The sequence below is a fragment of the Bicyclus anynana genome, chromosome 6 (genome assembly GCF_947172395.1).
Source record: "Bicyclus anynana chromosome 6, ilBicAnyn1.1, whole genome shotgun sequence".
In the NCBI taxonomy this organism is placed as follows: Eukaryota; Metazoa; Arthropoda; class Insecta; order Lepidoptera; family Nymphalidae; genus Bicyclus; species Bicyclus anynana.
Genome location: NC_069088.1, coordinates 13,302,716 through 13,315,444, shown reverse-complemented (window position 1 = coordinate 13,315,444; position 12,729 = coordinate 13,302,716). Strand labels below are relative to the sequence as shown.

Here is a 12,729-nt window from a genome sequence, read left to right as displayed (position 1 = left end):
TTTTCTTAATTTTCTGCGTGTGTGAAGCCTGCTAATCCGCATTGGGCCAGCGTGCTGGACTATTGGCCTAACCCGCCTTATTCTGAGAGCAGACTCGGGCTGAATATGGGTTGATAATGATGAAACCGGTGAAACCGCGAGATTCTGCTAGTAGTTTATATTATAAATTCCTTACAATTATAATGATAATGTTTACTTGTATAACGATTATATGTTATAGATATTGGTAATAGTTACATTTTTGTTTTTAACAAAATAAAATACATATTTATATCACATTTTTGTTTTAGACCCACCAACAGTAACATTGAAACCGAATTCTGTAATTGTTGAAAGTGGTTCTACTGCCACATATACTTGCACATCATCAGGGAAACCAGAGCCGACAATGTTCTGGAGTTTAGAAGGCAATAGAACTATTATGTTGCCTGGAACGTCGAAAGGCAAATATCACGCTTCAGTTTTAATCGATGGCGTTACTGTTTTAACAATCAACGGTACACATAAAAATGATAGCGGCCACACAATAGTTTGTTCAGCGGTTAACTTTGCTGGCAGTTCGTTTGTTAGAGGAAAATTAAGCGTGACGTCAGACGATGACCGCCCACCGCCAATCATAACATACGGTCCCTCTAACCAAACGTTACCTATAAAATCGATGGCTGTTTTCCCCTGTACGGCTAACGGCACACCTGAACCAATCATTGCATGGTATTTCGAAGGGGAAGCATTAATACAAAATCACAAGAAAAATATTTCTGCTGATGGAACACTTATTTTAAGAGACTTGGAAAAAGGCGATAACGGTACCTACACATGTGTCGCTTCTTCACAACATGGAAAGTATGTTTGGAGTGGAGTTTTGATTGTTGACAGTCCAACGAATCCAAATATTCATTTCTTTAGAGCTGCAGATATATCTGCTTTACCAGGATCGCCGACAAAACCACACATTTACAACATCACAGATACAAGTGTTACTATTACATGGAATCAAAATAATAAAATCGGTTCGTCTTCTATTATTGGATATCAAGTAGAGATGTTTTCCAGAGAGACTTTATCAGGAAATAATACCCCAAGAAACTCTCGAGGATGGGTGATCGTATCCAAAAGAGTACTTCAGACACACTTCATTGTAAGATCTTTAATTCCTGGGATTACTTATATGTTCATTGTAAGAGCTGAAAACTCACACGGCCTATCAGGACCGAGCCCAGTTTCAGAAGCTGTAACTGTCGGTGAGGATAACAATTCGTTATGGGACGGTGGAATATTTTCAAATAATACAGAGTTTAGAAAAAATATAATGACTGATAATATTGTTGATCTCATTGAAGCAACACCCATCGACTCTAAAACAATAAAGCTTATGTGGGAAATACTTAATTTTTACTACCTGGAAGGACTTTTTATTTACTTTAGACCTTTGGACAACCAAACAATTGAGTATGAAATGAAAACAATCCTACATTCCAACGATGTTTCGGGATATGAAATAACATCGCTCAGAAAGTATACGAGATACGAATTCTTTCTTGTACCCTTTTATAAGAAGTTTGAGGGGAAGCCGTCGAATTCTAGAGTCGCGCAAACATTGGATGATGGTAAGTTAAAGTATTTAATATTTTTGAGATAGAAAATGAGTGTGTAAAATTTATTTGTACTAATTTTATATTCTGCTTACAGTTCCCGATGGACCCCCAACAAATATTGAAATGTATATTTATAATTCAACAACGGTGCACCTCAAATGGCATCCTCCAGAACCAAACCTACAGAATGGAGCTATTGTGGGATATAATGTAGTTCTAAACTGGTTAGATATCCCAGCAAACAAATCTATGGTGGCTATAAACACTACGGTTCATCAATCAACTAGCCTCATCATGACGAATTTGACATCTGGAGTCAGTTATTCAGTACAAATAGCAGCAGAAACTATAGTTGGTTTAGGACCTTTCAGTCAAAAAGTTTACTTGAATATTGATTCTCGAACTGTAGGATTGGACCCATTATCAAGGTATGTATTAACTAGTGGACCCATACCTACTCAAGTTTCGCTTTGACTTATTCTACTTGACAACTTCATCCCATTGGCAGTTACGCAAGCAACCAATAAACTTACACAAATAGACTTATAATAAGATGATTCTCGTAAATAACAATTTGACTCAATAATTTTATTCTTTATTATTGTTCTAGATATCCCAATAATGGAGAAGTTTCAATTGTTGCTGGCGATTTTGTAATGGAAACGTGGTTTTACTTGTTGATTGGCGCAATCGTACTATTCAAAATAATAATAATCGGTGGCATTATTTATATCAGAAGACATAATATTTTTGCAAAAAAATCAGCCCTTCCAAATATCTACGGTATGTAAAAATATATGATTTGTATTTTTATATGAAAACTAAAATTTATATTTATGTGTAAAATAAATATACAAGAATTGACTGTCGCGATATCCGCGATATACTTAAAATTTTCCCTAGAATCAGCACCAGTATTTCAAAATTAAAAACATTCCACGGGTGTCATAGGGTGGCAAGGGTGCCGAGCGTTTGTTTGATGGAGGTTTCGCCATGCGAGGGTGGGAGGATGCTAGATTACTTTCAAGTTGAAAGGTAGCACGAGTCCTCTCTTCCTAGCGCAGTGGATCTCTTTCATTTCACATTCACGTTGGCAGGCACAAAGGAATGATACAAATCCAAAATAAAGACCCAGTAAATGTAAATGTTTTTTTTTTATTTTGTTTTCTTAAGGAAATTCGTTTGTTGTTTCATCCAGTCACCTTTAAGCCAATTTTTTCGATTACGTTGTAGCATTAAATTCATACCTTAGTGTATATGATCTCGCAGCAAAAATGACAGTTGAAGTTGAATTAGAGTTTTTATATTATAGTTAGTTGTTTATTTTAGATTCTAATGGAACGAGTTTGGTGACTCAAATGAATATAAAAGCGGCTGTATCTCTATCCCATCCACTAAGCAGTTGTTACAACAAAAACACGGTCACTAAAACGGAGTCACTTTTATGGATGGAAAATCAGCCCGGCCTGTGTATGTCTGGCAATCAAACGAATCAAAGCAAAGAAAAAACCAATTCCGAATACGATAAAGTGACCCAACAACTGCCCGAATATGCCGAAGTAACAACTTCCAGAGTAAATGGGAATGAATGGAATACGAGTAAAACCGCAACGTCCCCGGCAGCGTACGCTTCGGTTACACTGGTAGCGAATACCCGACAGTGCGTCAGTTCGTTGGTAAGAATTTTAAATCTATTTAATATGTTTTCTTTACTTCACCGACAATGCGATAGCTTAGCACTTTCTATTCTGTGACTCTACCTGTTGTATTTTAGGTTGGATACAATTATATAAAATGATAGTTTAGACCTATGGTTCCGAGACTTGATTTTGACTCATAAGAAAGCTCAGAGTCAATGCGATGCGATGGGCGATGAAACGAGCTATGTTAGGAGTATCTCTGCGTGATCGAATCAGAAATGAGGAGATCCGCAAAAGAACCAAAGTCACTGACATAACTCAACGAGTTGCGAAGCTGAAGTGGCAATGGGTGGGGCACATAGTTCGAAGAGCTGACGGACGTTGGGGTCCCAGAGTGCTGGAATAGCGACCCCGCACTAGTAAGCGCAGTGTCGGTCGAAACCCACCAGGTGGACTGACGACATCAAGCGAGGCGCAGGGATTTGCTGTATGCAGGTGGCTCAGTATCGTGATGTTTGGAAGTCCCTACAAAAGGCCTATGTCTTGCAGTGGACGTCCATCAGCTGATATGATGATGAAAATGATGATGATAGTTTTAAGTGTTTGCAATGGACTAAGAGCCTGTGAAGCTAAAAGTTCGTCAGCTCTTGCTCCTTGCGTAAATTAGCCAACTGTGGCGTTCGATCTGTGGTGACTTAAGGATCCAGAGTTTGGATTCATGGGTCCAGCCCCTCAATCGTCCAAGTTTAAAGTATTTGTGTTTTCTACGGGGTATTATGAGAAATCATGTCCTCGGTCGTCAGACTAACAGTGGAATTCATAGACATTGTAGGGCCACTCCAGGGAATCATTCACCTGCTGAGTGTCAAATTCTTAAAAAAATAGACATTAAATTCGATACTCAGCGGCTGAATGATCCCTACAACATCTATGAATTCCACTGTAAGTAGAGTCTTGGTAACCTTTCTCGAAAGAGGTTATAAAACTTTCATGTTTACTAATTTTCTCGGAGGGTTGCGATAACAAATTAAATTAGATAATTACTGATTGTTCTTCATAGGTAAAATGTTGTGTAATACTTTAATTTATTTAACAGGGTTGGTTTCCACCTGGCAACAAAAATGTGGATACCTACGAAAGCCGCTATCCTCCAGACGAAGAACTGTACCCTGCCAGCAATGGGGGATACTACAACCGGAATGTTTATAGTGAAAAATACTTCCAAGGCCATCCAAATGTGCTTAAATTTTATGATCTGCCTTCCTTAGATAAAACTCAAAAAGCACAAATCAGATACAACCAAAGCTTAGATGAGAGAAAGCCTGACAAAAAGATCAATACGGATGCAACACAGTCTCTCATAGGGAGAAGTTATGGTGGCAACTCTAGAAAAAATTCCGAATCTGAAACGACGTATAGAGCATTCGGTGATGATGAATCTGAAGATGAGAATTACGGTGACGATTGCGGTTATGATGAATTACAAGCAATGCAGCCGCAAAGACCGAGAACTAAGCATCAATACGAAAGGCCTAACTTTGACAACGATGCTACGCGAACTTTAGCTCGCCTCACGTCTTTTAGACATGGGCAGAATGTACTAAATGGAACTCCAGCACCTCATGCACCTACTCTTTCTCCTGCCGTGCCTCATCCACGAATCGACTCAGTGACGCGGTAGTATCACGCCTTGCCGGTTTTCGGCGACCTGTGCCAAACGGACGTATAGATCGATGTATCTTTAAAGTGCACTACAAAATAGTGACGTCATTATAATCACTGTTCTTCCGCACGTAGCAAAGATTATCATTGTGTAACAAGTAAAGACTTTCTCAACACAAACTAATAACGCGATAATATTATATTATAAGCTTTATACGGCTATGATTTTATTAACATTAAAAGACTGTAAACTTTCTTCGTTTTGAGCCTAAGATTTACTTTTTTAATATTATACTTTGTAAAATAGTTTTATTAGGTATTATGATAATTATTTATTACGTTGTATGGAAATTGTAGCTAGTCTTATGTAAAGTTAACACTTTGTAAATTATGTAAATAATTACTATTAGTCGATTATTAAAAAAAAACTTATGGTGAAAGTAATTGAAATTATTATGTAAATGATACGAACTGTTTATCGTGTTATTGATTGGATTAATGAAATTAATTTAGTCCGCTGAATATCAATAAACGAATTTGTGAGAATTATATCACTAGCTTAAGTTTTCAAATTGAAACTGAACGAATAAACGCTTGGCAATAATTTGAGTATGGATAAAAAGTCACTGTAGTGTAATTAAGATATTCGTAACACCTCAGTTAATATGATCCCTGTATTAGTGGTTTGTAAAAGATTTAGATATTGTAACACTCAAAATATGAAAAAAATTGCAATATTATAAAAGAAAAGTTTGACAAATGATTCAAATGTGTATAGATTAGGATCAAGTCCCGATAGTGAAGCAAAAACAAGAATTCTAAAATTCTATTAGTTAAACTAGGAAAAGACTAGAACATCTCTAGTGAATGTGTCAACTATAAAAACTATCCAATCGTATATTTATTCTTTACCTGAGTCATCAGTTTCAATCAAACAAAGTTAATAGATATTTGTATTTAAAATGCTTCTGAAGTACTTCATCGTAGAAATGAATATTCTGTTAGTAATCCTAGTGGTTTTGAGTAAAATTTATTTCATGTGCCATAATAACGTTTCCTATTTGTAGCAAAGTAACATTGGAGTTGTGAAATTCGGATGAATCTTACGAAAAAAGAAAAAAAAATAAAAGTACGTAAGGTAATGTGATATGTATAGCCACTTGTTATAAATTATAGCACTACGTGTATCGTTGCATATCATCTGATAGGTACGTAATAATTGCAAAACATTAATTTAATAAAGCTGCTATGATTCGTATCTTTCTGTATCTTTTATTATAGAAAACAACAACCCATGGCAACATCTGGCGGTTTCAATAAAAATATTGTAAACTTATTTTTTTTAGATTACGTTTAAATTTTATGTGTAAAGGTGCTGATAGACTTGGGCATTCACTTGTAATGAGCATTCGTGCGAATGTTACATCACCAGGGGCGTAGCTACCGCCGTATCAGCCGTTATCAATGATACCTTACGTGTGAAAGCAAAAATTAATAAAGTGTAATCCATAATCTGACTTGATATAGTACTTCCCGAAAAAAAAAAACAATAAAACCGTTTTCACTTCAAAAATTACAAAAATAAAAAAAAAACGTTTTTGCCCGGGTTGAACGTGCACCCAAAAGTTGGAAACATAAAACATATTAGGTTAAGTCACTGTCATATTTAATGCGTAGTGTACGAAACTCACAGAAAAATACGAAAACATTTTATTGAGCATACTATCGAGCGTTCTGGCAAACATTCTAGCGAGCAGATTAGCAGCACACGCGATCAAGTCTGACATCTTCATGAAGAATATCTTTTGACGAGCATCGAATAGAGCGTTGAGCTTGAGCATACTCAAGATGTTCGTAAAAATATTTGGCTCTATGTTCGACAAATATAGAAACGGCGAATGCTCGATGTTCTGTTATAAAAGTGCTCAAGTCTATCAGCACCTTTACCTATGGATTACAAAAATGTTAATTTAAACAACAAGTTCAAAAGTGCTAATAACTTAATGTTACAAACTCTTTTGGCATAATGAATGACCTGATTCCTTGGTTGTGTGTGGTCTTGTGGCTTAATCTCATAAAATATTCAAAAACTTACTGGTTTATATGATATAATAATAGTATCCGATTCACTTGTATAATAGTTTAGTTAGGGCAGACCATGTTGTTAGAAGAAAAAAGAGATAGATGGGTTACATAAACCACATTGGATGTTTACAACTGGTACACAGAAGTTATTTCAGCGGCGTTGTCAACAGCGCGATGACAATGCGGCGACTGAGCTCAGGTTTGCTAATTAGCATAGTTTTAATGTGCCACTTGCGGTCCGCGTATAATCTATCTTTTTTTTTCTTTTTACGACGAAAAAAATTGTATTAGTTTAAAACGAATGGAAGTGTGCCTTCCAATTGTTTTAAACTCATACAATTTTATCGTAAGAATCTTGTACAAAATTGGTTCTTAACAAATATTCTGTATTTTTGTGATTTTATGTAATAAAATAGTATTTTCATTTTTAATAAAGAATCAGATTCCGCTAAATGTGGCCATGCGTTGTAAACTATTGTAAATATGTAAATCAAGTTGATCGCATTTTATACTTCGATAAAATCAGTGCGCTTTTGTTTCAATTTATCTTTCCATGTTCGAATAACACAAATGTATGACATTTTAATGAGAAGCAATGTATAATACGAAATTAAAGATTAATGATTTGATTGCCTACCTTGATTAACAAGAGTCCTAGTTATCGATAACTATAAAATATTAACCACAGCGTAAGTAATTCAAAAATTATATTATTTTCATGTAATGATAGGTTATCAAAATCTAAAATTGTTATATTGTACCTATCTACTTAGTACCTATAACAGAATTGCGCACAAAACTCAAAAATATAAAATAATTTATTATAGAATTTTATGTGGCAAAACGAGGCTAGTTTCTGGGTAATAAAATATCTATGGTTATTATAAGCGGGTCGTAAAAAACCAATCTTGATCGCAATCGTCAGGTCTTGATCGCGATCACAGATCTCGTGCTCGTATCACAATATAATATTAAGTAAGCAGTTGCATCAAAACACTCCACCTACATAATCAATCTAAATCGCAATCGATAAATCGACTATTAATAAACTTCGCCGGCGAAGACTAGGTCCCCGATATCTAACGTCACCCGGACGTGGGTTTTCTAACTCACGATCTCGGGGGCGTCCGGACTGACTCACTCAGATCACGGTTACACCCTCCCGAATGGCCCTTTAAGCCGAGGTCCGAGTCTCATAGGAGACGCCGGAAGGACGACGGAGAGTCATTCCGTCCTCTATCTTTATTTCAGTCAGCTCTCATCAGGCGATGCTTCTGCGCTCGCCCAAATCCCCCGGTGACGCCGTAGTGGTCCTACATGGAGCCATCGGCACTTGCTCAACACGAAAAAAAAAAAAATAAACAGTAATTTTTAATTGCGGTCTCGATCGCGATGACAAACCACGTGATCGCTCTACTGTGTTTATTTTGTGATTTCAATTCGATCTGGATCGCGATCGATGATTTTGATCGCCTATCAGGATCAAGATTGCTGTGTACTGCCTGCCATAGATTATTATTGATATTTCCTTCCTGGTTGAAGATGCTAAAAACCTTCTACGTAGTTCCTATTTTTGCGCATTGTTAAATTTATGGTAAGTAGGTATCTAGGTTTCGACTTCATATTAATACAAATGCCTCTAAAATCAGTATGTTTGACTCCATAAGATAATGTGAATTCCTTTGATGTTTGTGGTAGCATTTTTGAACCGCTGTGTAACATAGAATGAGTGAGAGAGAAACTAACAATTATTATTTGTAGATTTTTGTATGGACTGATATGAAAAGTTTTCTTAATGAGGTTTATCCTAGAATAGGTTTAACCTAATCTTAACGGGATATCGATGAAGATTTTCACTTATTTTTTTTTATCATAAAACACTCAAATTTGTAAGTACCTTTGTAGCTAGTTGTAACAGTTAAATAATTAACTAAATGAAATAAACTGAAAAAAACAGTAAATTTTGTAAATGATTAAGTTGATGACCACGCAATACTATCGTAAAATGTTTATATGCAAAAAATAAGAAGTATTAATTTATAAAATATTATTGTAAAGGCCTATTTTTGTGTGTGATAAATATATGGTTATGTTATTTCAACACTGAAATATAAAAATAACTTCACAATATTTGAGACCCTATTTTAATTTTGTAACGGTCTTTGAAAACCTATTTTTAATAAAATAAAACTAATTACTAACTGAAAACTATATTTTATTTGATCTAACCATCCCTATTATTTTCTAATAATAATTAACCTAGTTACTACAAAAGGTACCTAATAAGTGCCTGAGGGTTAAAATCGCAAAAAACAAGAGAATCACGTAACCTTTACCCAACTGAAAATTCTATCAAAATCTGTTATTTAGTTTCCTCGTGATTCAGTAAGAAATAAAATTAGATCGTATCGTAATAATCATACACAATATTGTTTTAATTTACTTAATAAATTGATAGTGATTATTTTTTTGTTAACTTATTACTTTGGCACTTATTTAAACGTGAAAATAAAAAAGAGGTATTGATGAACTAAGCTTGAAATTTGGCTTAATTAGGCTAATTGAAGTAATACCAAATTAGTACAAAAATACCCTAAAAAAAATAATAACATATGGCTATATGTTATTATTTTTTTTAGGGTATTACTTAGCCGCTTCTTTATGTGGGGGACTATGATAATACTTATGTAAATTATGAAGGTCACAAAAAACAATTACATACAAGTACAGAAAGTAATATACCTAGTAAGAAGTTTAATAGAGACCACGGTTCTTCTCATAAGTAAGGATCTCTATCCAGCAGTAAGTTTAAGGACTAGCACGTTACTGATACATCCATATATTCAATACTATTTCTTAGGAGAAAACTTAACTAAAACTCGGTACTTCATAAACTTACGAATTAGCCATAGAACCCAAGATGTTACTTTATATCCGACAGGCAATAATAGCACGAAAAATAAATAGTCATAAGTCAAGTAAGATTATTTTATTATTAAAGTTGTGAAGTTTTTTTCGATCTGAAGATCTTTACAACGAAGTCCTTGATTACATGACAACCTAAGATGGAAGCGGAGTAACTGTTAGGAGGAGGATGAAAATCCACACGCCTTTCAGTTTCTACACGACATCATACCGAAACGCTAAATCGCTTATTGTAAATCGACAGTAGGTTATTTTTCGAAAATAATTATGATGTTTGTGGACATGACGTGTACATTTTTATTAATACTACAAAATAAAACAGTAAGCACCATTGACATAACTCCACAAGAATATTAAATTCCCAATAAACATCAATTTACAATTCACTACGAAAATTATTAAATAAACAAAACCGACCGCACACGAGCCAAACGTTGGTTTGCTCTGAATAAATAAAGAGAAATTAAATTGAAACGAAATGTAATGTATCTGCATTGTATCTACGCCATTGTCATCGCATTTCAATTTATGGCGCGACAATTCATAAACCAAATCTCGATTCGACACTCGTACGTAAGTACATTATTGGCGCATATTTAGCATCCGCCTGCGGTCCGGTCGAGTCGCCTGTAAACGACTGATAACATAGTTAAGCTTATTAAGGACTCTTACACTCGCTCGACAAGACAATGTGAGCCTTTTGAAATGAGGAGACAAATGAAACCAATTGATGTGTTGAATACTCTATTGTCTCATCAATGTGCAATGCAAACGTCATTATCATCACGACCATAAATGTGATGCATAAAAAGAAAAGTGCTGTTTTAAGTCTTATATATTAAATGATTATGAAACATGTTTTGTTTATTAGTCATTAGTCATGAGCTGGTTCTTGCATCGCGGCACGATCCAAGAACCAGCTCATGACTAAGGGCCCCGTATGGGTTCGAAACTAGTCGGGCATACTCCGACGTAATATCACGTGAGTTTTAGCCGTGTTTCATAATCATTTAATATGAATAAATTCTAAAAAGTCTTATATAAATTTTACACAACCTCCTGTTAAATTGTGTATACTACTGTTATAAAGCTGAAGAGTTTGTTTGTTTGGTTGGTTTGGCTAATCTCAGGAACTATTGGTCCGATTTGAAAAATTCTTTCAGTGTTAGATAGCCCATTTATCGAGGAAGGCTATGTATTATACCCGTATTCCTACGGGAACAGGAACCGTGCGGTGTAAGCTTCTAAATAAAATAATTAAGTTAGACTTCATTTCATTATTTTTGTAAATAATTCAATCAAATAAACTTAAAAGCTAAAAGCTTTTTGTAGGTTGTGTGTTTCAAATGTTTAACAATGAATGTTACGCTGTTTTTCGTTGCATCCGATATTAGTTTTGTATCTGAAAATTAAAGCAATTTAAGTAAAAAATATTTCAAAAGCTTGACGTCAAAATTTATAAATAAAAATTGAAAGGTTTTTTACTAATATAATGTTGCAAAATATAGCTATAATTAAAGTTAGAACTAATATACAACGTACAAATTAAATGGATACTTGTGATAGTTCTAGAACGTCCTTAATAATATTATGAATTTTAAAGACAAATTTCAGTATACTCGTCGATGTCTTAAAGGTTTAGGCGACCTTAAATAAAAGGTTAGATCACATCCAAAATCCTATGTGGATGCCACACATCTTTATCTTCCCAAGTATGTAATAAACGTCGATATTTCCAGCTGAAACCGTTGTCATCGAATCAACCGAATATTCGCATGTGCACAATTTGGGCCGGATAGGAAAATCGTGTACGTACATTGAATTTCAGAGCGCGCTAAAACAAGGCATCACTGAAAAAAAAAACAACAACAAAATCCGTGCGAATCTCTGAACACCGATAAAGTTTTTAGAGCGAAGTAAATCTGTATTATACAATTTTGTAAAAATGTTTTCGTGTATCACAAATGTTTAGTGCTATAGCCTGTGCCTAGGTTTTGGAATATAAAAATTACATGGACGACTGTCAAATTACTTTGGGTGGGATTTTTAATTACAAGTGTTAAGTTCACAAAGTAAAACAATTGTTAGTATTTAAAATATATAATACTTATTAAAATAAAATTCATTAATTTCTGACCGCCTTTTTTGTAGGCCGATTATCATGAAGATAAAATTAATAATGCAATGTTTTACTTATAAAAAGCGCAGTGTTGTTCGACCCCCGTTGGTCGTGTTGGTGGACTGACCACATCAAGCAAGTCGCAGGGATTAGCTGGCAGGCAGCTCAGAATCATGATGTTTGTAAGTCCCTACAAAAGGCCTATGTCCTGAAGTGTATGTACATCGGCTGATATGATGATAATGATAATTAGCAAAACTGCCCCATTTTCATATTTTTCAATCTGGAAGCAACCATATACATCTAAGCAAAATATACAGTTTCGAAAATTAACGAGTACGAACACATTTTGTTTGTATTAATAAAAACTAGAAGTAGTTTTACCCACGTAGTTCACATTGTAGTGGAAATACGGCGGTAAAATATTGGTTATGTTACTCACTGATAAAAGAAGCTTTCTATTGATGAAATTATTTTTAAAATCAAATCAGTATTTTAGACAAAAATAAACAAACAAAAATCTTACGTCTTTGTAATATTGGTTTATATTTAAATAAAATTGTCTCTGTTGAACTACATGCGTGACTTACAACTTATCATTCTATAATGTGAGCAACATGACTATTTACAATATTTTTTAATATTTTAATACAATTTTATATAGCAATTATAATATCAGAAACACCGGCAATGCCTAGTCTAT

General features: G+C 34.5%; 1 protein-coding gene across 2 annotated transcripts in view; it reads left to right on the top strand.

The window, feature by feature from the left end:
* The window catches only part of LOC112054328 (roundabout homolog 2-like), an 83,847-nt gene extending 74,657 nt beyond the window's left edge, over positions 1-9,190 (top strand). For both annotated transcript variants that reach the window (XM_024094080.2, XM_024094081.2), the window contains exons 7-11: positions 291-1,607; positions 1,690-2,023; positions 2,206-2,378; positions 2,925-3,271; positions 4,332-9,190. In XM_024094080.2, coding sequence (XP_023949848.1) covers positions 291-1,607; positions 1,690-2,023; positions 2,206-2,378; positions 2,925-3,271; positions 4,332-4,916 — 2,756 coding nt within the window. In that variant the 3' untranslated portion in view covers positions 4,917-9,190. The remainder of the gene's footprint in view (positions 1-290; positions 1,608-1,689; positions 2,024-2,205; positions 2,379-2,924; positions 3,272-4,331) is intronic.
* Positions 9,191-12,729: the final 3,539 nt, after the last annotated feature.